This window comes from Lytechinus variegatus, chromosome 1 (genome assembly GCF_018143015.1).
Source record: "Lytechinus variegatus isolate NC3 chromosome 1, Lvar_3.0, whole genome shotgun sequence".
NCBI lineage: Eukaryota > Metazoa > Echinodermata > Echinoidea > Temnopleuroida > Toxopneustidae > Lytechinus > Lytechinus variegatus.
This window is the reverse complement of record NC_054740.1, coordinates 53,951,296-53,974,432: the sequence shown is the minus strand read 5'-3', so window position 1 is coordinate 53,974,432 and position 23,137 is coordinate 53,951,296. Positions and strand designations below refer to the sequence as shown.

General features: G+C 36.7%; 1 protein-coding gene across 1 annotated transcript in view; it reads right to left on the bottom strand.

Annotated features, from left to right (window-relative positions):
* Positions 1-1,369: 1,369 nt before the first annotated feature.
* LOC121416864 (translation initiation factor eIF-2B subunit delta-like) overlaps positions 1,370-23,137 on the bottom strand; it is a 22,507-nt gene continuing 739 nt past the window's right edge. Inside the window, exons 2-11 of the mRNA XM_041610387.1 lie at positions 18,496-18,755; positions 17,117-17,276; positions 15,680-15,777; positions 15,246-15,421; positions 13,893-14,000; positions 11,104-11,206; positions 9,433-9,563; positions 8,505-8,682; positions 7,670-7,850; positions 1,370-2,085 (exon numbers count right to left, since the gene is read on the bottom strand). Coding sequence (XP_041466321.1) covers positions 1,886-2,085; positions 7,670-7,850; positions 8,505-8,682; positions 9,433-9,563; positions 11,104-11,206; positions 13,893-14,000; positions 15,246-15,421; positions 15,680-15,777; positions 17,117-17,276; positions 18,496-18,753 — 1,593 coding nt within the window. The 5' untranslated portion in view covers positions 18,754-18,755 and the 3' untranslated portion in view covers positions 1,370-1,885. The remainder of the gene's footprint in view (positions 2,086-7,669; positions 7,851-8,504; positions 8,683-9,432; positions 9,564-11,103; positions 11,207-13,892; positions 14,001-15,245; positions 15,422-15,679; positions 15,778-17,116; positions 17,277-18,495; positions 18,756-23,137) is intronic.

Below are 23,137 nucleotides of genomic sequence, written 5' to 3'. Positions count from 1 at the left end.
CACTTTAGGGGCCATGGTGTGTCTAATCTGGCTGGATCCACGCCTGAGACGTCCTAATGTATGAGTGTGACCTTCTTCAAATGACTTTTCCATTTTAAAAGTCATATGAAAAGTTGTTATCTTCTCAAATTATGATAGGTTCGGCAGTTTCGATGGACGAAAAAAAAAAGGTCTTTATTTTATGGAATTGCCCTGATGATCTGTACCAGACAAATTCCTACTACATTTACTCCACAAAAAGTTTGAGTTCAACATGTTTCTTTTCCCCAAGAACACAGTGAGAACTGACTTGGAGTGAAGGGTATACATTATAATGAGCTGAAATTAGTGACAGCAAACACTTCATTGAGGTACCACATGTCCTCTGAGTTACATCAACTAGAAGAAAATTCGCAAATGTTATTATTGACCTGATAGTCACATTTTTATTCATGCTTTGATTCTAGGCAACCTTCCAGACACGCATTTTGAGTGCAGCACTGCGCATTTTGTAAAAACCAAGATACTATATGAAATATGGATACATTTATAGAGAGACAATGGCAATGACTTACATGCGCTTTAATTGGGCGTGCATACTGGATACACCTGTGATGTCATAATAGAAAGCAACCTATTCATCTTTGACATCCTAAAAATATTTGAGGGATTTGAACAAACTTTTCACAATAAATTCATAATGTTGACCCATCATATCAAACAAATAACAGGGTTCCCACAGAAAGTTGAAAATAGAATTCCATGACTTTTCCATGACTAAATTGCTGCTTTCCATGACTTCCTGTGACATCCCAGGAGTTATGTAGAATTTGGGATGTCATAAAACTAGGAAAAATGGAAATCATGAACACCAATTGTAATGGCGGAGTATGATCACGAGAGTATAGTATGAGAGTTGTGAGACACAACTAGAAAGCTGACATAGCCAAGAGGGAGATGCAATTCCATGACCAAAATCTCCTTTCCATGACTTTTCACAAATTTCCGAATTCCCTGACTTTCCATGACCACAAATTTTTCAAGGATTTTTCATGACTGCTGAAACCCTGAATAATGCACAGGTCAAAATTTGATGTTAGTGTGTTGCAGACATCTCAGGTATTCACAATGCAAAGCAAATCCACTATTCATATGCACCTTGTGCTTATTGCATGGAGTGTCGCGGCCCAGTGGATTAGTCTCCGGACTTTGAGAGAGAGGGCCGTGGGTTCAAATCCCAGCTATGGTGTAATTTCCTTCAGCAAGGAATTCATCCACAGTGTGCTGCACTCAACCCAGGTGAGGTAAATGGGTACCGGCAGGAAGTAATTCATCAAAAAGCTGTGTGCACCTGAATAGGTAGCCTAGCTTAGCTGGGTAATAATAATAGTAGGGCCCGCTGGGAGAACAGTTTTCGGAACTGAAATGGCCACCCCGCGTAAATATACCATTATTATCATTATTGCCAGTTGTAAATACCCTATTGTGCACTGCATCGCCACTAACACATACACCTGTGCATTATTTTAATATCAATCTGTGCAGCACTTCCCAAGAAGACTTGTTAAATACCAAGTTGCTGTTTAGTCTGCTGTGCAAACCCCTCAAGGGTCTGAATGTGTAGCCTACAATGACCAGTGTGCTGAAGGCCCTAACAACAAGTTGTTTATGTGCTAGTCTTCTGTGAAGACTTACTTGTTGATCAAAGTTTTAGTCAGGGTCTGTGCATGCAGACTAGTCGCTGTTCCCCAAAACAGAATACTATCATCAAATGGAATGGCAGACCACAGCATGACAGTTCAACCGCTATTGCAAAACCTAGCTCTCAGTGTTCCTCATCATGCCGGCCTAAGCTCTTGCTATTCTTGATATTCCTTCATTCTTCAACTTCATGACCTCCTTGACCTCAGCTCTCAATGTTCTTGACCCTCAGTACAACGGGCACCGATGTGCAGGGTAGCATTCCAATCTCGGTGATCACCATGGAAACAAAATCTGGTGGGGTGACATCATAAACAAGGTTGAGGAGAGTCAAGGCATTGATGTCCCTCCAGTTAGCCAGGTTGCACTTCGAGCGGTTGACAGAAACAAGGTCACCAGGATCACCTAGAAAAGGTCAAAGGTTAACATCATCATCATAAAATTAAGATATACAGTAGGTCATGCTACACAAGTTCTGTGAAATTGACAAATCATACACCTATCAAAAGCCAATGTGGTTACGAACTACAACAAGTCAAGCTTTACACGTTTTCACTACTTGGCAGCTTTTTTACAGATATATCATACCCCGTCAATGGATCCTGGGGCCTGTTGCATGACGAGATGAGCGATACGTAGGAACGTCCTAGGACCATTCTTCCGAGATATGAAGATTGGCGACAAATCAGCGCTTTCCGTTTCACAAAGGCAAATTCTTCTTCCAAGTCCACGAAATCGTTTGATATCGATAGTATCCAAAAAATATTTAGTCTTCATCGTCACCTGAACCTTTTATTTCGGAATTACGACTTTTCATAAAATCATTTATTTCGATAAAAGGAGATCAAATGATGTTTTATTTATTACTGATTGTAGAATTGATGTATGGAGCTTACTTTATGAGGTAAAAAGAGAAAAACTTTGAAGATTCACAAAAATAACTGAATAAAATCGAAATTTTCATTATTTCCCTTCTTTTTAACACGGTGTCCTTTTAGAGACACCTTTCATTGATATTTCAACGAAAGAGACCCTTGTCCGATATAAAAATTGATTTAACTAAGTAATTTCGACATTTTTTTGTTCAATATTCTGTATTTTTATAGAATACTTATATACAGTGATAATTTTTCAAATTATGCGTTAATGTTATTTGTTGAGGTAGAAATAGGGTTTGAATGGAGTAAACAAAATCAACAGTGTCTGATTGTATGAGACTAAAAAGGAAAATATGAGAGGCTGCGTGTGAAAAATCAAATTTATTTATTTTAGATGTCAGATATAACGCAAGAAATACAAATGTGAGTGTTTAGAGTATAAACATACCTCAGTTGCATGATAAGTAATCGAAGACAAGGAACATGAACTTTGCTGCAAACATGTCCAAGTGAATAAAGTCGTGCTTTGCAATAATAATTAAAACATAGAAAAAGTTGTGCAATCCGCAATGGAAAAAATACTATGCTAAAAATTACAACGATCATAAACGTTGGTCATTTTTAAGTTGATCACTTAATTTATGGAAGTTTACTAGTATAAGATTTAAGAATATACAAAATATATATGTTCAATTCTTTTAACATGACATAAGAGCCGAAAGGGGCTTACCCTATGATTTGAAATGCGCCTATTCGCATGGACTTTCCATAATCTTTTCTTTGATGAAGTTATCTTCATTTGTAATTAGGTGGTCTGTCTCTGACAGATCACCTATTGATTTCGTCAGAATTTTCTTTATTTCTTTCTTTCTTTATTCTTGGCACCTATGTTTGTCGCCAACTTTTCTCGAAATTGGCTGAATCAATTTTGCTGATTTTTTCGTCATATATAGAATCTATCATAGAGACGGCAAAATAAGCTTTTCAAGGTCATATGGTAATGATGACGTCATCTACGCGCCATTTTGTAAAATTCTTCATTTGATCATATCTTCATTATCAATTATCAAAAATTAACAATATTTACATGACATTAACTTCATGTCAAGGGTCAACTGTCAATGTCATCAAAGGTCATGTAGAGGTCAACAGGTAAAAAAATCGTCCAAATGACCTATAAAAATTTTTGGGTACGGTTCAGGTCATTTTAAGCATTTCAAAAATTTGCGCGCGCGCACGTATGCGCGCGCGTTTCCGCGCGTTACACCTTAACGCAACGCAGAAAAACCGTTTCTTTTAATATCATTGCATCGCTAATAAAATTCTGAGCAATTTGATACCTTGATCAACCTTCTACAACCATTAATATAGAAATTAACACCCATTAAAGTTTCATTACGCGAATCCTGTGTTTAAAAAATACCCCACCAGCTTATAACACAGGAACTCCATTGCCCTGCGTGTTGTGTCAATGGGAGATCAGGTGGGGTATTTGAAACCCCAATTTCAGATTTTGGGAGAGCTCTCGTTTAAACTGGGGTGGGGTTCATCCCCGGGGGGGCCACTTCCATTCACGAGTGGATACCATGCGCGACCATGGGGTCTCGAAAAGCACCCTAAACACGTAATTTCCATATTCTGAAAAAGCACCCCTTAACAAGTATTGGCGTGTGAAACCCTACCCTTAACAAGTATTGGAAACAAAACGATACTCTTGGCAAATATTCCCTGAAATGAACCCCTAAACAAGTACAGGAATGTTTTATTGTAACGGGTCCTTTGTCGGCTTTACCTTATTCATGTTATTTGGTTTAGTACGACCCCACCTTCTACACCTCGCGCAAATAGGACTCTAAACACGTAGTGTTGGGGCAAAAAGGACATCCTTTATAAAACATTTTAATTTTGTTTTATCATCCCCGCAAATTCGACCCTAAACACGTAATTTTCCTAGTGAAATAGATACCCTTTTTTCATTATTTTTGTGTTTTTGACACCCTTTTCACGTTACGTACGTAACGTGCCCTATCGTGAAAAGGACATCCTTTTTACGTGTTTTTTTGGTCGCGCATGGTATCCACTCGTCAATGTAAGTGGCCCCCCCGGGGGTTCATCTGACTGCTGATAATGCCTTGCGTGTTAGTCAATGGGATCTCAAGTGGGGTATTGACACCCCAATTTCAGTTTTTTGGGAAAGTTGCATTTCTCGTGTTTAAACTGGGGTGGGGTCGATTTAGTGACTGCTGCTGCTGATAAGAGCCGATAACACCGATGCCTGCCACCACAACAGGCTGATGAACAGCATGGAGTGGGATTACAGCTGTCCTTGTTACATAATAGTATAAACAAACTCTTCAGAGCTTCCTGGCTGACATTAATCTTGAAAGAATGAATTTGTATTCTATTTGTTTTAGGACATTAGCATATCTAAAAACGATTCAGAATTTAGATGAAGATCGACATGAAATTTTGAACGATGCAAAATGACCCACAATTGCCGAAATAAAAATAAGTTTTAAAAAATCACCCTCTCTCTCTCTCTTGCTCTCCCTCTCTCTCTCTGCCAGGCCTTATGAAGGTCACTTCTCCTTGGGGGAAGGTGGATTATCTGGGAGAGTGCGTGGTTGTTTACTTAAGGATAACCATTCCTTGTTGATATCGGGGAGGGGGGGGGCGAATGAAAGTAGCTTGGAATCTGAAATTGGGGTGTCAGATGAGATCCATTTTTAAACACAAATTTTCGTAATGTTGCAGCACGTGTGCGCGCGAGCTCTCACTATAGGCCATATATGTGCAAAAACATGCCTATTGAAAATTCACTGTAGCTCTGTAAATAGTCCATTGACCCCCAATTTTTTTTTTATATATCAATAGAGTATTAGTTGTAGATTTGATTTATGTCACCATTATCCCTAAATTATATCATGACGTCATCAAAATGGCGCCTAAACTAAAAATTTCATTTTTTTCAAAAATGACGTCATCAAATTTATGCAAATTTGGTTGTAACTTCTCGAATATAGATCGTTTTTCGCCCAGATTTTGATATGATGTAGTTTAGAATGTACTCTTTCTTCTCAGTATGCATGAATTTTTGTTTTGAGAAACGTATCATTGCGTAAAACAGCGGTGAAAAGAGGCATGTCATTTTTCCTCATTTTGCGTGTAATCTCTATGAGACATGACTTTTTGTCAAAACTAGATTCGACATTCCTCTATTTCGTGAGCCATATCTCCATTTTTTCTTGTCAGCTTTCCCTGAGCTTTTAATATGTTGTAGCTGAGATTCTGGGCTATCGGAAGTGTGCCCTTCATTTTTTTGATTAGATGCCGGGATCATGCCCGTATTTCACTTGCAAAATTGGAATTGTAATTCTCAAAATTGCTTACGTGTAATCTCTATGGGGAATATCGTGGCTCAATGGATAACGCATTTGACTTGCTTTCTCGAGGGCGGAGGTTCGAGTCCTGGGGTAGACAAGATGATTTTTTTTTTCCATTTTTTTTTCTTTTTACCACCTCGTACATGATCCTTTATGATGATTTTATGGTATAAAAATTAAAATTTAGCAAGATAAAACAGATTATAATCACTTTTTCATATCACATGCATATATAGTCATACATCAAAGAGACCATTTTCCGGACCCTTTTCACAGTGCTTTATAATCTACCGTCTTTCACAAGTATTCCATCCATAATGAGCATTCCGTTGTCATCATGAAGGTCATATTGATATGCATGAACATGGTAATAGTGATCATGATGCCGAGAATAAAGACAGACCACCTAATTCGTCCGCATGACGAATTAAATTCTAGTTATTGTTATGGATTCGTAAGCTATAGGTCTAAGCTGTATCTTAAATTCAATTTTTTTGTTATTGCCGATTTTTTTTTGTTTCACTGTATCCCAAATCCAAGAATTAATTTTCATGGATTAAAATTAATCTCATCAAAAAATAATAATCATAATGAAAATGAAATAAAAATAAATAAATGATTTAGCATATTTAACATCTTAGTTCTGTATTGTTCTTTTTTTGCTGAACGTTATAAATACGTTTTTTCCTTACATAATTTCTTTTGAATGAACTAGTTGTTTATTTGTCTACAATGTATGAGAAAGCATGAGTGGTCAGAGAGATAGTGCAGTGCCGCCCATTTCGATAGTTCGAGTTTATTTTATTTTTTTTTAATGGAAAAGGGGTGGGGATAGGACGGAGGGAGAATAAAAGAAATATTTAAAAAATATATTTGGGCCTACATTACCCCGGAGAAATTAAAATTACATCCGTTTTTGGTCGTCTTGTCGACCTGAAATTGATGACAATTAGCCCCCACACAAAGAATAACTTGGCGCCATTCCAGATAAAATGCATCATCAACCCCCTAAAAAATGTTTAAAGGTGATATGTCAGTGTGGCCTGCCGTAAACGTATTTTCTCTCAACGCCGATGGTGGCGGGCGGTGTGCAAAGAAGATCATGCCTACGTAGGACATGTCTGGAGGTGTCTTTCCAAGGACCATTCTTCGTATCGCCCAAATCGGCTTTGTGAAACAGTTGAGCGATATCTCGTTCTTACGTAGAATGGTTCTACGAAAGACCATTTCATGCAACAGGCCCCTGGCTTTTCCGTAAAACACTGCAACACTTCATGCACTTTCTCCAGTCCCTTGGGGTGCATTCCAAATATGCAATATTATGCTTCTCACTGGCCTGAATTTTGTGATGTCATTTTGTGCCAGGAGGGTTATGATTAAATAGATTTGCACTCTAATAGAAAAGATTGATTGGTTTCTTGATTTCCAGATAATTTGCATTAAAAAAAATCAAATTGACAATATTTACGATTTTAAAGGATTAAAACATCCAACTATTTTTCATGGCCATGATTAATTTCCTGCTTATTTGGCACAGGTTTCCACCTTCTGTATGCAGATTGTGTGTACCAATATTTCCTGATACAGCAATCTTGACAAAGTAAGAGCTAAATAAAGAAATCACACCCCCCCCAAAATAAAAAAATTAATGGTAAAAAAAATAATGAAACTACAGTTCTGGATAAAAAAAAATCAATAATAGATACAAGCTGTCTATGATCTACTCACCTAATTCATTTGTCACAAAGCTATCTGTCTGAACCCGGTCACTGAATTTGTATGTCTCACAGCACACAAGAACTGGAACATTGTAGGACTTCGCTACCATGGCGATGACCGATGACCCCACTCTTGACATGACATAGCCATTGGCAAGGAGGGCGTGTGCACCAAGGAAAACCTTTGAAACCTTCAAAATGTGTGAAGAAAAGTGGACAAGCACAGAATAAGTTGTAAATTCAAGCTTGTTAGTGATCTCAGAAATAATAAGAACAGAAACCTATCAAATCCTACCATGGTAACAGGGCTCAAGAACCATTCAAATCAAGTTTGCAATTGTTTGTTTATACCACAAAGGAAAATTCATCACAATTGTTATGGCCACCAGGGTCTCATTAAACAGAGAATAGTGACTGATCCTTGGATTGATTTCCATGATTACATGTGCATCGCTGTCAATACAATCATTCACGTTTTTTTATTTAAGAATGATTAGGGTTAGCAATTATAAATCATAATATAAATGATATATAAATGTTTGTCTTTCCTTTTGAGAAAAAATACCAAAGAAAGATAACAAAATTTTCAACAATGCTAACCAAAATAAGTTGAGGAAATGTGACACTACGATCTTACACAGAAGTCAGCTTTCATATGATACATATGCATCATATCATCTTTACCCCAAGACAAATGTGTGTTCCAATCGTTGTCAACTTGTTTATATTGTTTTTGTATTTGATAATACTATAATAATAAATATATACATAAATATAACTAATGAAATTGAATTGAAATCATATGAAAGCTGGTTTTTGTTTAAGATTGTTAATCTCAATCTTACCTCGGGCATCATATAAGAGACTGCATTGATGAGGACATAGGTACACTTGATCCCGGCAGCTACAAGCCTCCTAATACCCTCTCGACCTTCGACCTTTGGCCTGCTGTCCACCACAATGACGCGGAACCGTAACCCAATCTTGTGAGCATCGCACAGGACTTTCCTAATTAATGATGAGCTGTGGAAGAGAGCAGAAATAAGCTAGAAATATCAATGAAGGTAAATAATATCCACCCTGTGCTGTTACCATGGTAATTAATGCGTTTTCCAGCAATACCATGAATCATGCATGTCTTTCCCAAGACCAATGTGTGTTCCAATTTCATGAGAATCGGTGAAAGCCGAGGAAGTAGTTCGACCCTCATGATTTCAAAAGGACCAACCAACCACTCCACTGACTGTAAACTGATTCCTATATATCCCCTTCAAACTTTGTTTGAAGGGGGATATTAATAGAGATATTGATACAGAAATAAATGACCACATGACTAGTAGCACTTGAAATTAAAATTCAAATGGCCCCCAAGTATACATAAAATAGCTAGAGAGTAAAAGAAAAATCCCTGAAAATGATTAATATCTACCCTGACCTCAAACTCTATAGTTACCATCGTTTTTATTCTATATTATGTGTCTCAAACCCATCCTGATCCTGTTATGACATAACACAAGCCAATCTCTTGGAGAAATTAAGTAATATAGGATCAGTTATTGCAAGAAAAAGTATCAGGGAGCCATTTTGTAAAGCTATTCCTAAGTTATGAATAACTTTATGCACGACTGGTAAGCTTTTATTTTTGTTGCACATTATATCCCTATGTAACTGACTTAGCACCCAAGGGCATGTTCCAGTCATTCGTCAAGTTGAGCATAACTTTACAAACAGCTTTATGATATACTACCCAGGTCAACATATCTCCTGGCTTACCAACTGTATATAAGGATGACATCGCCATCTCTGATCTTCTTGCAGGCATATTGCTCAGAAATGGCTTTCTGTGCTAGGAATATCTTCTCTTTCACATAACCGTCTATGCAGTCACACAACCTCTGTTTTGCCTATAAATGTATCATCAAAGTTAAAATTGTTTAAGAAGAAATCAAATATGTACTGGCCACGGATGATTATCTACGGTTACTGGGAGTGCTGTCACAATATTCAGCACCATCAGAAACAAGAAAACAATCCTCTGTGGCCAGGCCCCAGAAAACAAACTGAAAGTGAATTTCAAAATTAACTACCTGTAAACTCTGAAAGCATATATCAAATTCTGGTACACTTCAACAAGCATTTGTTGGCTGTGTCTTCATGATCCTTAAGATAAAACCCCTCAAACATACAGTGCGTCCCACAAAAAAAGGAAACCCGTCTTCAGAGATAGATTTTACAATTAGTAAACATGTTTTTACTATGAATTTAATACTTCTGATGAGAGTGGAATCTCAGCGTTAATCTAAATCCACTTCCATTTGAGGGATCTGTGAGAGAAACAAAGAATACAAAAGAAATGCTAATGACAGGGTTCCCACAGAAATTTGAGAACAGAATTCCATGACTTTTCCATGACTAAATTGCTGCTTTTCATGACTTGCTTTCTGGCATGGTTTCCAAATCAGACACAGCAGAGTATGATAATCAAGAATGAGAGAACTTTGCAAGACACAACAAAATGGTAAGCTGCCATAGCCATGAGGTAAATGCAATTCCATGACTTTTCTCAAATTTTCCAAATTCCCTGACTTTCCAGGACCACAAATTTTTCCAGGATTTTCCATGACCGTGGGAACCCTGTAATGAGGCAATCGTCGAATAAGCTTGGTTGTCTTATCACGAACCCATCTTGTCCAATATTTCTACGCAGCCTGATTTTGACATTAAAATTTCAAACTCATCTTGCTTATTAATGCGGGAAGTGTTCATCACATATTAGGTATCAAAATGTGAAGGAATGATTGAATTGTATGATGATGTAAATGATATGTCATAATTAATTTGCCTTTAATGAAAAAAAAAAATTGTGGGAATCCTGGTTTCCTTTTTTTATGGGATGCAATGTAAATATCGATCTATTCAGAATACACCAAAGGTTATTATGGAAATAATTTACCTCACTAAAAAGTAATAGAGAATCATAAATCCATATTTCATGTGTAAAACAATGCAGGCAAGATAGTTGAATGCAATTAACACTTAGAACTACATGTATATTTATAGCTACATGTAGGTACATGATTGTGATTAAAGATTAAACGCTATCTTTCATTTTTGGTTTAAAAACGTTTTAAATCATTTCAAAATTTTGATAAATTTGAAAGGCTTTTTAAAACAAAATGTATTAGATATCAAACTCTAAGGCTCCTATTCTCAAGAGGTTTTAATTCTGCCATGGTATAAAACCATTGACTTTGCAGATTAGTGTACAAAATTAAGACTTATTTCATCACGAACACTAAGAAAAGTCTGATTACAAATGCATGCTTTTAGGAAAGAATGCTAAAAGCGAAGTGTGATAACACAAAAAATCTGCATATTCCATAGTTTTATACCATAGTACAATTGAAACCTCTTTTCGAGAATAGGGGCCAATGTGTTTCTGACCTCTTTATCCGACATTCCTTGTGGAATATTATTGATCTGCATCTTGAGATACTTGATAGCATTACCCATGCTGACTGACTTGGGACGACACTGGTTGAGGAAGCTGAAATAAAAGAGATAAAAAGAATACCTGATATGGTGCGTTCATGGATTCGAGAAGATTTACAGAAGATAACTGCTGGCTGGAGTACCTGGTGGGTGTTAAAGCTGTTACTAAGATAAGAGAGACTTTGAGAACGACCGGAGAACCTTTCTTACGCGCTAAATAACCACTAATAAACATTTAATGGTGGATATCATTTGCCACAAGAAAGGTTCACCAGTCGCTCTTAAAGTCACTCTTGACTTACGAGCAGCTTGATGAAACGGCCCCCGGGGGGTGATTCATAAAGCTGTTTGTAAGTTATGAGTGACTTTGCGCACGACTGGTGACCCTTTCTTGTGGTACATGATATATTCCCATGTAGCTGACATAGCACCCAAGAACAAGTTCCACTCATGAGTAACTTTACAAATAGCTGGGACATGGCCTTTAGCTGCATATGGATATATCATTTAGCACAATAAAGAGTCATCAGTCGTGCATACTATGAGAACAGCAAACAGGTTGTTTAACACTGGCTCAACCCATTCACAAAATATCAATAAACCAGAAAAGGAAATTTGCCCTCGTCATGGCCCAAACTGCCCTTTAAACTACCCTTATTGAATGCTTTGGGGTGAAAATCTTTTGAGTTGCTCCATTAACTATGATTTAAGAAAATCAATATTCTGCATTCAGCAAAATAATGACATTTGCATTTACCACATATAATTCCTTTCTCCACAAAAAAGTAGCCCTTGAAATAAAAGAAATAGCTAAAGGATTTCAGCTATTGCTTCAATGGGTAAAAGAAAACGCCCCTAAAAATAACTATGTTCCTTCCTTACAATAAACCTATAACACACATACCACATGTATTTTCATACAAACAGTGTATTTCCTGGTTGATTTGCTAACATATATACTTCATCATACCTGAACTTGTTCAACCCATGCCAAGTCAACACATTTGCGTATTTGGCTTGAGTTTTGCCGGAATGCAGGCATAGGCAGTTCAACCCAACGAATCACAATGAAATATTCTAACAAGCCAAATATGCAGACTAGAACGTATGTTGATGCTACTTGCTTGCTTGTCTTAAATATTTGTAAACTATTGTTTGTAAAGAGTGGTAAAGCTGAAAAGATAAACCCAGTTAGGGTTCATTGCACTATATTTATTATTATGGTTTATAATCATGGTAACTTTGCCATTAAATTGCAAATTGGTTACCTCCATGGAATCACTGATTGGCTCCTGAGCATTGTTGCCATGGAAGTTACCATTAATGCTGAAACCGATTTTTATTCCAATTCCCGATCCGATTTTCCCCTTTTTTCTACATTTTTCCGAACTCCGATTTTTGACCAGTGGGGAAAAAATCGGATCGGAAAAACCAAAACATAACAAGACAAAAAAAAAAAACATGTGGCGACATGTTTGCCGTCAAAATGCCCTGATGATTTGTTATGTTCTCAGACAAAAGCGGTGGAAGGAAAAGAAGATAAAGGGGAAGAAAATTATGATTTGTTTTTATCTCCGATATTAGCGGAAAGGCAGGTGGAGAAGAAGATTATGATTTGTTTTGATCTCCGACATAATCGGGGAAGAACAAAACGATGATGATGATAATTGGTGGTAATTTGTTTTGATCTCCGACAAAAATGGAGGAAGAAAAACAACGAAAAGACGATATGTTTTGATCTTAAGCGGAGGCAAATAAGATTTAGTTGAACACGCTGACATGCGCGGTAATATTTACGACTATCTGACTATACGTCCTCTAAGAGTTTACGATTACCTCCGCTATCACTACGATGTTGTAGAGAAGGTGAATATCATGGTTAACCCCTCTGGATAATAATGCGTCTTTTTCGGGAGGTCATGCGACCTTTAAGAGTTTACGATTACCTCCGCCATCACTACGATGTTGTAGAGAAGGTGAATATCACAGTAAACAACTCTTGATAATAATGCGTCTTTTTCGGGAGGTCATGCGACCTTTATGAGATTACGATTACCTCCGCCATCACTACGATGTTGTAGAGAAGGTGAATATCACGGTAAACAACTCTGGATAATAATGCGTCTTTTTCGGGAGGTCATGCGACCTTTAAGAGTTTACGATTACCTCCGCCATCACTACGATGTTGTAGAGAAGGTGAATATCATGGTTAACCACTCTGGATAATAATGCGTCTTTTTCGGTAAGTAATGCGGCCTCTAAAAGTTCACGACGGACTCCGCCATCACCACGATGTTGTAGAGAAGAGGCCTATCGTTGATCGGCGGTAGTGTCGCGCGCTGGAACGTCATTATCTTATTTTCCTTCCTCCGATTATGTCGGAGATCAAAACAACTCATCATCTTCTTCCTCCGCTTTTGTCGGAGATCAAAACAAATTCTGCCATCAGTGTAGCGTGCCGCATTTGTCCACGCGCCGGCCACATACAAATTTCAATGTATTTTTTTGTTTTTGAATATCTTCCGAACCGAACTCCGATCCCGTAATTGCTCTAACTTACAACATTAGTTACCATTAGACACCAAAGTTACCATAATACTAACTTTTATGCAAAAGAACCCTGGTTATTGTGATTCAACCCATGCAGGCAACAATTCTATTGTTTTCGAAAATATGACAAAAATTTCAAACCTCTGGAATGAACAGGATCTGCAAGGAAATGTAATGAAAATGGTACTTACTTGATGTACGGTTTGATCTTGTTATCTAGATCTCTGGACAGATCTTTCTGTGGAGGCGTGTTATAATCTGCTATGACCTGTTTGAAGGCTACTAGTAATGCTATACACCTGTGAAATAAAGTGAAGAAACGTACTGTAAGGGCCTGAACTCACTTAAGGTGGTCTGGAATCCATGTTCGGAAACCTATGTTTGTGAAGTTTCAGGCATGATATAGTATGCATATTAAAATAAGGTGGTTCACAAACCACAATTCTTGCCTGAATTCATGATCAATAAAAAATGCACTATGATCTTTGACCCCTAGATGACCTTTGACCCCACCATCCTAATGAAAACAAAGGTGGTATTACCCAAGGATCCTTTGAACAAGCTGTGATCAAAATTGAAGCAGAAATAAAGAAATGAGAACAAGTAGAGCAAAAAATTGAAAAAAGGATGGACACAACCTCATATCATTTGACCTTTTGACCCCATCATCCTGATAAACACACATGTGGTATTACCCAACGATCCTATGTACCTAGTCTGAACAAAAATTGATGCAGAAATAAAGAAATGAGGGCAAGTCGAACAAAACCTTTAATATTTTTGTAAGAGACTAACAGGAAAAGTGGCTACGAGGTCTCTGACAAAAGTGCATACATGTGCGTCTTTCACACAGTGCTACAACAATTGATAAAGCCTATTGCATAATAAACATACACCCTCTCCCTTGAAAAAAAAAGAAATATGTATAAAAAAGCACATTAATCAGAATAGTGTGATCAATGTAGTCATGTGTCAACACCTAAACTTTAAATCCCTATGATCTAGAGACATACATAATGACAATTCACAAAAAAATCATCCAAACTGCATTTTAAAGAGATTAATCCTAAGAGAGATTGTGATATTTGTGAAATTAATCCTAAGAATAGCTTCATTCTAGGTTTGAAGCTAAGAAGTGAAAAATCAACCTAACACCAACACCAAGCTTGACACCCCCAATAATCTAGAGACAAAGCTAAAGTCAACTCACAAAATGATCCAAATTGCATGTTTTGATACCCCTCATAAGATCCATCCAAAGACTCTCTTCATTCAAGGTTTGGAGCTTACATGATGTTAAAATCAACCCAACACCAAAACCAAGAGGTCAACACATCAACTTAACAAACACCCAATGATCGAGAGATGTACCGAAAGTCAACTCTTTAAAATGATCCAAATTGCAATTTTTATACCCCTTATGAGATCCATTTGAGACTATTTTCATTCTAGGTTTGGTGCCAAGATGATGTGAAAGTCAGTCTAAAACCAACACAAAAAGGTCGACACCAAAACTTGACACCTTGAATGACCTAGAGACGTACCTGGAGTTGGCTCCTGATATGATTCCTTCAGCGTACTGCAAACCTAACTTGATGACGGCCGGATGGATACCACCGGAACCAAAACCAAGACGACTCGTTAGCGAGACCTGTCTTTCAAACTGGTTCAGGTGAGAGAAGAGACCAACTTTCTTCTGACTCTCGACCCTCTGTGGTACCTACAATTATGATAATGATGATGATGATATTCTGAAACTTATACATTGCTCTCTCAAGACAATACAAAATCACAATTATTACCACAGATTCAGCCCGAGTCACAACTTCCAGCGCTTGAAGAAACTAATCCTGTTAAGTATACATTTGCCTGACAATCGATTTTCACATCAATGGGACATATTTTCTTGGACTATAATGTGAATGAATTAAATTGAGTTTTTGTAAATGTCAAATATTAGCTCTCAGATGGTAAATACCTGTTGACGTTCAAGTTTCTTTGCTCTTCTTTTCTGCACGTTAGGATCGTCCAGTTTGATGTCATCTGAGACCCTGTAAAGATCTTTCTTGGAATGAGCTAAATGAGGGGAAAAAATATGTTAAATATGAATAGTAAATAATCAGGATCAGTATTCTAAACATCCTCTCTTCTATATATTTCATCTTTTCTCAGAGATATGACACAATCAGTATTCCTGTTGGATGTCATAACTTTTGTCATAAAAACTGTCAGAAATTTTGTCTTTTCTCTATAATCGTTTGTGTAAAAAAAAACATGCAAATTTATAAATGCACATAATCCCATTACAAGCAAAAGATAAAATAATACTACTAATAAATAATAATAATAATGATTACAAGCAAAAGATAAAATAATACTACTAATAAATAATGATAATGATAGGCATTTAGATTGCGCAATCTATCTAGAAATATTCTATTCTGAGGCGCAATGTTGTAATAACTACCCCAGCTTTAGCTCGAGCTGCCTTTCAGCACTCATGCATTCAAGGAATTAATCCTGCCTGGTACCCATTCACCTCACCTGGGTTGAGTGCAGCACAATGCGGATAAATTTGATAAGATTTATGACAGGACCTAGCACTCATATATTTTTTAGTACCATGATATCCCGATACCATGCTGTCTGTATGTCAAGCACACAATTATACTATTTACCCACCAGTTGTGTGCGTCATTGGTCACAACACACAGGGTACACACTACCATGTATCCATCTATCAGATTAGGCATAAAAGCATGACTCTAAGTCTCATTTAAATCTTTTTTAAAAAATTATTTGACCGATGAAAGGTTGACTTGGCAGAGTCTATTGTACACCATTATTATCATTATTATAATCATTATCTAAAATTCTAATATACAAATAATGAGTGTTTGTTAGTGCTATGGACAGAAAACATGAGGTGAAAGATAAAATGATCCATTCGAGGCGTAGCCGAGTTGAATGGATCATTCATTTCATCTTTCACCGAATGAAGTATTCTGTCCATTGCACAAATTAATAGAACTTCATTAATTGGTTTATATGACACCTAAAAATAAATTCTTTTTCACATGAAATTTGTGAATTTGTTGATTATCGCGTACATACAAGTTGCGTGCTGCAAACACGAATGGTACCTGTAGTCTGGGTGCACGCGTGCAATGGACAAAATCGTATAGATCCAAAACTGCATAATGAATGGATCTAAAACTGCACGGTTGATGACGTTATTGTAAAATGGGCTGATTAATCAATATCGACCAACCAATCAAATGTCAAGGATCTATTTAGGTGTCATATAAACAAGAATGGTCCTTACACCGATTATGCAGAAATACCAATACACTTAGAACAATTTGAAAATGCACAGCTACCTGGAACATAAAACTTTTAAAAAAAATTTACTCACTTTCTCCAGTTTGTTTACCACCTTTACTCTGGAGCTGGCCACTGGATCCACTGCTAGGTAGCGAACTGCTTCCCCCTCCAGCTCCTGATCCCCCTCCTGCTCCGCCCGAAGGCACAGGCTCACCAGACTTCTTTGCCAATTTGGCGGCTCTCTCTGCCTCCTAACAGACCAAATAAAACAAAATCGGATCACAATTCTAAAAAGAATGAATCAAGTTCAGAAGTTGATTTGCTATTGGATTGAATAAGATATTGATCACAAAAGCAAACAATTTCCATTCTCGGCCACCAGTATGAGCATTTACCCCACATTCTCAAAATCTCAATCAATTCAATGTCAATCCCATAAAACTAAATAAGCATAATATAGTCAGTTCTTGTATAGCCCATAACACATTATGAATAAGGTCTCTATGCGCTTCCAAAGGACTTGGATATTATTACCTCGGCTGCAGCTCAAGCAGCCTTTCCAGCGCTCAGCATTTCAAGGAATAAATTCCTGCCAGGTACCCATTCACCTCACCTGGGTTGAGTGGAGCACAATGTGGATAAATTTCTTGCTGAAGGAAACTACACGCCATGGCTGGGATTTGAACCCACAACCCTCTGTTTCAAAGTCCAGAGACTAATCCACTGGGCCACATGCCTCCACTTAACAATGAAGTTGAAGTCTTAGTTATCAAGGATCTACATTGCATTTCGTATTTATTGAGAGAAAAGGCAATTTTATTTTAGATGACCACTGTGACCTTCAAACTTTGTCCATGTGACCAAAAAACTACTTAGATAATCATCCTTGTTATTACAGGAGACAATTTGATTAGTCAAACATTTCAAAGATGAGTAATTTTCAGGTACTGTACATGTACATATAATAAATAACCTATGATATGACTGTTAACCTACATGTACATATCCCCAAAATAATTAGATCATGTCAATTCCACGAGCCAAATGTAAAGTTAATTCACCAAATGGTCTTTATGTTACTATAAGAACTAAAAAGGAATAGAAGTACTTGACAAGGTCTCTGACGACTACCCTGGTAAGAGGAGGCATGACAAGTAAACGAAAAGACCCACATATATCTAAATAATAGGCAAATAGTTGGAATGAACTTTTTTGTCCATGAGGTATTTCCTGTTTAAAGATGGAAGCGAATAACTTTCAAGAATACACCATAAAACAACAACAAGAACAACAAGAACAACAAAATAAGATAATCAACCTGTAAATGTAAGCTGTGACACCAACTCTGCAATAGATGTAGCCTGTCTTGTGATAGTAACACTTTCAACCCTTTTAACTTCTTAAGAAGGCTTTTCAAACTAAACAACATCAATTCTTCTCACCCAACAGCTTTCTTTTACCACAACTGACCTGCTTAGCCCTCCTCTCTGCTTTTAATTCTGCCTTGCTCTTTGCAGGAGCCTGGGCCTGAGCCAGATCTTTCTCTTTCTGCTGCTCCGCAAGCTGCTTCTGTTTCAGCATCTTCCTCTCCTTCTTAGATAGCTTCTTTTCACCTCCCTCGCCCCCTGCAGCATCACCTCCATCTTGAGTTGGTGTTATACCTTCCTTGACCTTCTTCCCTTCGCTCGTTGTGGAGGGGTGCGCTGTGGCTTTGGCTACTTCAGCCATTTCTGTTGTTCAAAGATAAAACGAAAAGGAATTTGCTTCATTACTGATTTTATTAACTGAAATTCATTTTAAACATGTTAAAGCCTCTTTTACTTAGGTTTTGGTGAATTAATTTCTTAAAAGTTTGTCAGTGTTCTAGTCAATTCAATGGAATGGAACAAACCCAACAGTTGAATCATTTAAGAATTTCCTAAAAAAATGTTTTTGCTCTAGGACTATGCAACTGCCTTCATTTTAATATGTAACGTTATGCAGGGTTCGACACTAGTGCTAATACGACGGTCCCCGACTAGTAAAAATCGCTGTCAGGCCAGAAGATTTTCAGAAATAGCAAGATTTACTGGTCCGACATGACCAGTAAAATTATCATTGTCGGGCCAGTTAATTAAAATATAGCAAGATTTATGGGTCCGACATGACCAGTATTAGTAATAAAAATCATTGTTGGGCCAGTAACTTTTCCAGAAATGGTAAAATTCACTGGTCTAACATAAACATAACAAATATTCCATGACTCAAATTGCAAACCATTTTCCTCCCATTAATTTCTGTCATTCACACACAGAATATACACAGAATGAATTGCATGTAATTTTTACTAGGGTAACGTAATGTACATGTAGCCAGCCAGCTACACAGCCCACATGGTAATTTTCTACTGGTTGCACGCGCGTAGCTTGGCTAACCTCTGGCAGAAATCTCTCACAGAACTGTCAAAATTCACACTCATGAAAAGCTCTTATAATGTCCATATTTCCTAAAAATTGGGGGTTATTCTATCATTTGTAAGCAGTAAAAGGAAAAATTTTCACTTCTGTTTCAGTTCAAACAGATCGGGTTTCGAGTGATATCGTCTGAATACATAATAGCCCCACATATGCATTTGTGTGTGTGTTGATACACTTGGTTTCTGACTTTCCTTCATAGCTACATTTTAATTGAGCCAAAAGGAAACTGATTATTTATGATGACAGTTTTAGCTTTTTTCTACTGGTTTCTTTCTATCATTCTGTCCTCCTTTCTTTTCAATCTTTCTTTGTTTCTTCCCTCTCTTCTTTCATTTTTTGTTAATGTCTTTTTTAATTTGTTCTTTCATTCTTTCTATCCTTTAAAAAAATACTTTTCTCTATTTCTTTTTCTTTCTTTCTTTTTTTTTTTTATTTCTTTCTTTAATTCTTGAGTCCATCCATCCTGTATTTATTTCTTCTTTCTTTCCTTCCTTCTTTCTTTTTACAGTTTCTTTCCTTCATTCTTTGTTACTTTCTTTGTTTCTTTCTTCCTTCCTTCCATCCATCCTTTCTTTATCCTTTCTTGTTTCTTATTTCTTCCTTCTTTCAGTCCTTTCTCTCTTTCTTTCTTTCTTTCCTTCATTCCTTCCTTTCTTCTTTCTGTTGTTTGTTGTTTCTTTTTTCCTTTCGTTCAATTTATCCTCATACCTTTTCTTTCTTTCTCATTTTTCACTGCTTGCTTCCTTTCTCTCCTTTCTTTTGTTCTTTCTTTCCTTAATTAATTCCTTCCTTTGTCTCTCAAGTCTTTTTTCTTCCTTTCATCTATTCTTTTACCTTTTCTTTCTTTTTTATATTGCTTGCTTGCTAGCCTTGCTTGCTACCTTCCCATCTTTTATTTATTTCTTTCCTTCATTATTTCTCCTTCTATCTATCATTTAACCTTTTCTTTATTTCTTCTTTAACTCCTTTCTTCCTTCTTTCAATCTTTCCTCTATCTTTATTATTGCTTCTCCTTTCTTTCCTTCGCTACTCTCTGTCTTTTGTTCTTTCTTTCTTTATTGCTCGCTTCATTTCTTTCCTTTCCTTCATTACTTTTTTTCTTTTGTTCTTTCTTTCTTATTTTTTGTTCTTTCTTTCCTTTCCTTCTTTAGTTCTTTCTTTTTTTCCTACCTTCACATCTATCCTTTCTTTACCTTTTCTTTTTCTTTCCTTCCTTCCTTCATTTTTTTAGGGGGGGGGTACCAAAAAAGGACATCAAAATAAAATCGCGCCTTTTTAATGTTTTCTTTATTTTGGGGGACCAGTAGAATTTAGGTTCAGACCAGTAGAAACAGAAGGGTTAGTGTGCACGTGTGGAGCCCTGCATTAGGCCTATGTCATTCTGTATAATTTGTTTTGTATGAATTTGGTATCAAAAGCAAAAATTGTAAGCGCTTGGGCCATTTGGGATACTGTAAGCGCATTAAAAATATTGGGTATAATTGTTAAATGAATAAATGTTATGATGTGGACCATTCAAGGGTGCATTATTACCAACCTGCATGTGGGGAATCTACAGGTAGGACTATGGTATGCCAATGCTAACTCACACAAGCATCATTAAAATCATTAAATATCAATTTTGTGACCAAATATTCTTATTTCCATACAGTTGCAATTTATTTTTCATTAAAAACTTGGGAGTAATTTTTGAGTTCACCAAAGCGCTCGAAAACTTGAATTATGGGCATATTTTTGTGTACAACCGCTATTGGTGGAAAGTAATGGCAAGACAATTGTCATTTTTCAATCTCTATATTTAATTAAGAAAGAATAATTCAAAGAATCAAATTTACTTCATAGCCAAGTCATATGATGAATAGCTGTGATGGAAACTGATAGTGTCAATAAATCAAGCATTTGTCCCAAAGAAAAAGAGAAAATAAGCCAAACATTGCCAACCTTATTTCACCACATAGGGAGTAGTAAAGACAGAGAACAAAGTTATATTGTAACCTTGTTGATTAAACGAGTGGATGTGGACTGGATATGAAATACATTTTCATTATACAGAAACATATTAGAAATATTCTTTGCCCAGGGTTGCCTTGCCCTTGGGTACTAATGTCAAACAAATTAGGCCTAAGTCTTAAGAGGCTAAGCCTAACGATAGACCACTCATTCAATGAACAAGGTTATGATATAACCTTGTTCTCAGTTATATCTCCATGTGTGACAAAATAAGGGTGGCAATGTTTGGCTTATTTTCTCTTTTTCTTTGGGGCAAATGCTTGATTTTTTTTACACCGACAGTTTCCATTAGACCTGTTAATTCATACCGCTTGGCTCTTATTTAAATTTGATTCTTTATATCATTTTTTCTTAATTAAAAATAGAGATCAAAAAATGAAAATTTTCTTGCCATATTACTTTCCATCAATAGAGGGCGTACACAAAAATATGCCCAAAATTCAAGTTTTTGAGCGCTCTGGTGAATAAAAAAATTATTCCCACATTACTAATGATAAATAAATTAAAACTGTATGAAAATTAGTAATTTTGGTAACAAAAGTGATATTTTAATGATTTTTTAGAGTGTGTGCTCTATACAGCATTGGCATACCATAGTCCTACCTGTAGATTCTCCACAGGCCAGATGGTAGCAGTGAACAAGTGCGATAGACCTAAGGCTAGCCCACTCACACATTGTACGAGGTTAGTATGTACTAACCTCGTACAATAGACCGTGTTTGACCCTGGATTTCGAAGTAGTCGGCAAACATCGCTTCATTGCTGAAGTAATATTTGCCGAAGCTCCTTCTCGCTACGCACCGGGGCTCTTGCCGGTAAGTAGCAAGAGTTTGTTGAATATAAAAATAATAATAAAATAATAATCCGATAAAAAAGCACATTTTGCTTACCTCGGCCTCGAAAGTGACTTCGCTTGTCTCTTCCACGGAAATACAAGGAAGCCCGTTGGTGGCGCTAATAATTTCACAACCTTGATTCAGCTCCTCGGTAATTTTATAACTGTATCTAAATTCTTTGAATGCGCAATCCTCATGATTAATTTACTAATTATGGGCACCAATTAATGAAATGCCTTCAAAAAACATAATTAATGATTATTATTGGTGATGATAACACTAATTTGCATTAATTTAAAAAGATGACTGATAAAAAAAAAATGAAAATAATATACATGCCTGGAAAGAAACCAGCAGTACAAGCTTTGACGAACGTCAATAATACGTATACGGTATACCAAAGTCTATACAATGAAAAGATTGGACACTTCACGGACTTTGCGTAATGCCTTGCGTCGATATGCGTGTAAAATAGTGTAGGTGCCTATTCTTTCCCTTGTCGTGTCTTTGATATGAATATAAATCGCGCGCCCTCTTCAGGAGAAAATTGATATCAACGCTGACTGATTTCTATCTCCGTAAAATCTTCACTAAAGATCAAGAAAATATACATATTTTTAGAAAGAAACTTCAAGGAGAAGTCACGGAAGGATCTAAATGATTCGGTAAGTGTCATAGCAGGATGTGGAATATTTATTTAAACATAATATTTTATGTGGGCAAAAGCCCACTGTATTTTCGAAGTGTAGTGGTGTGTCGCGTGCGTATGACTGATAATCCTTCACTCGCGAGACGATATGAACCCATGGG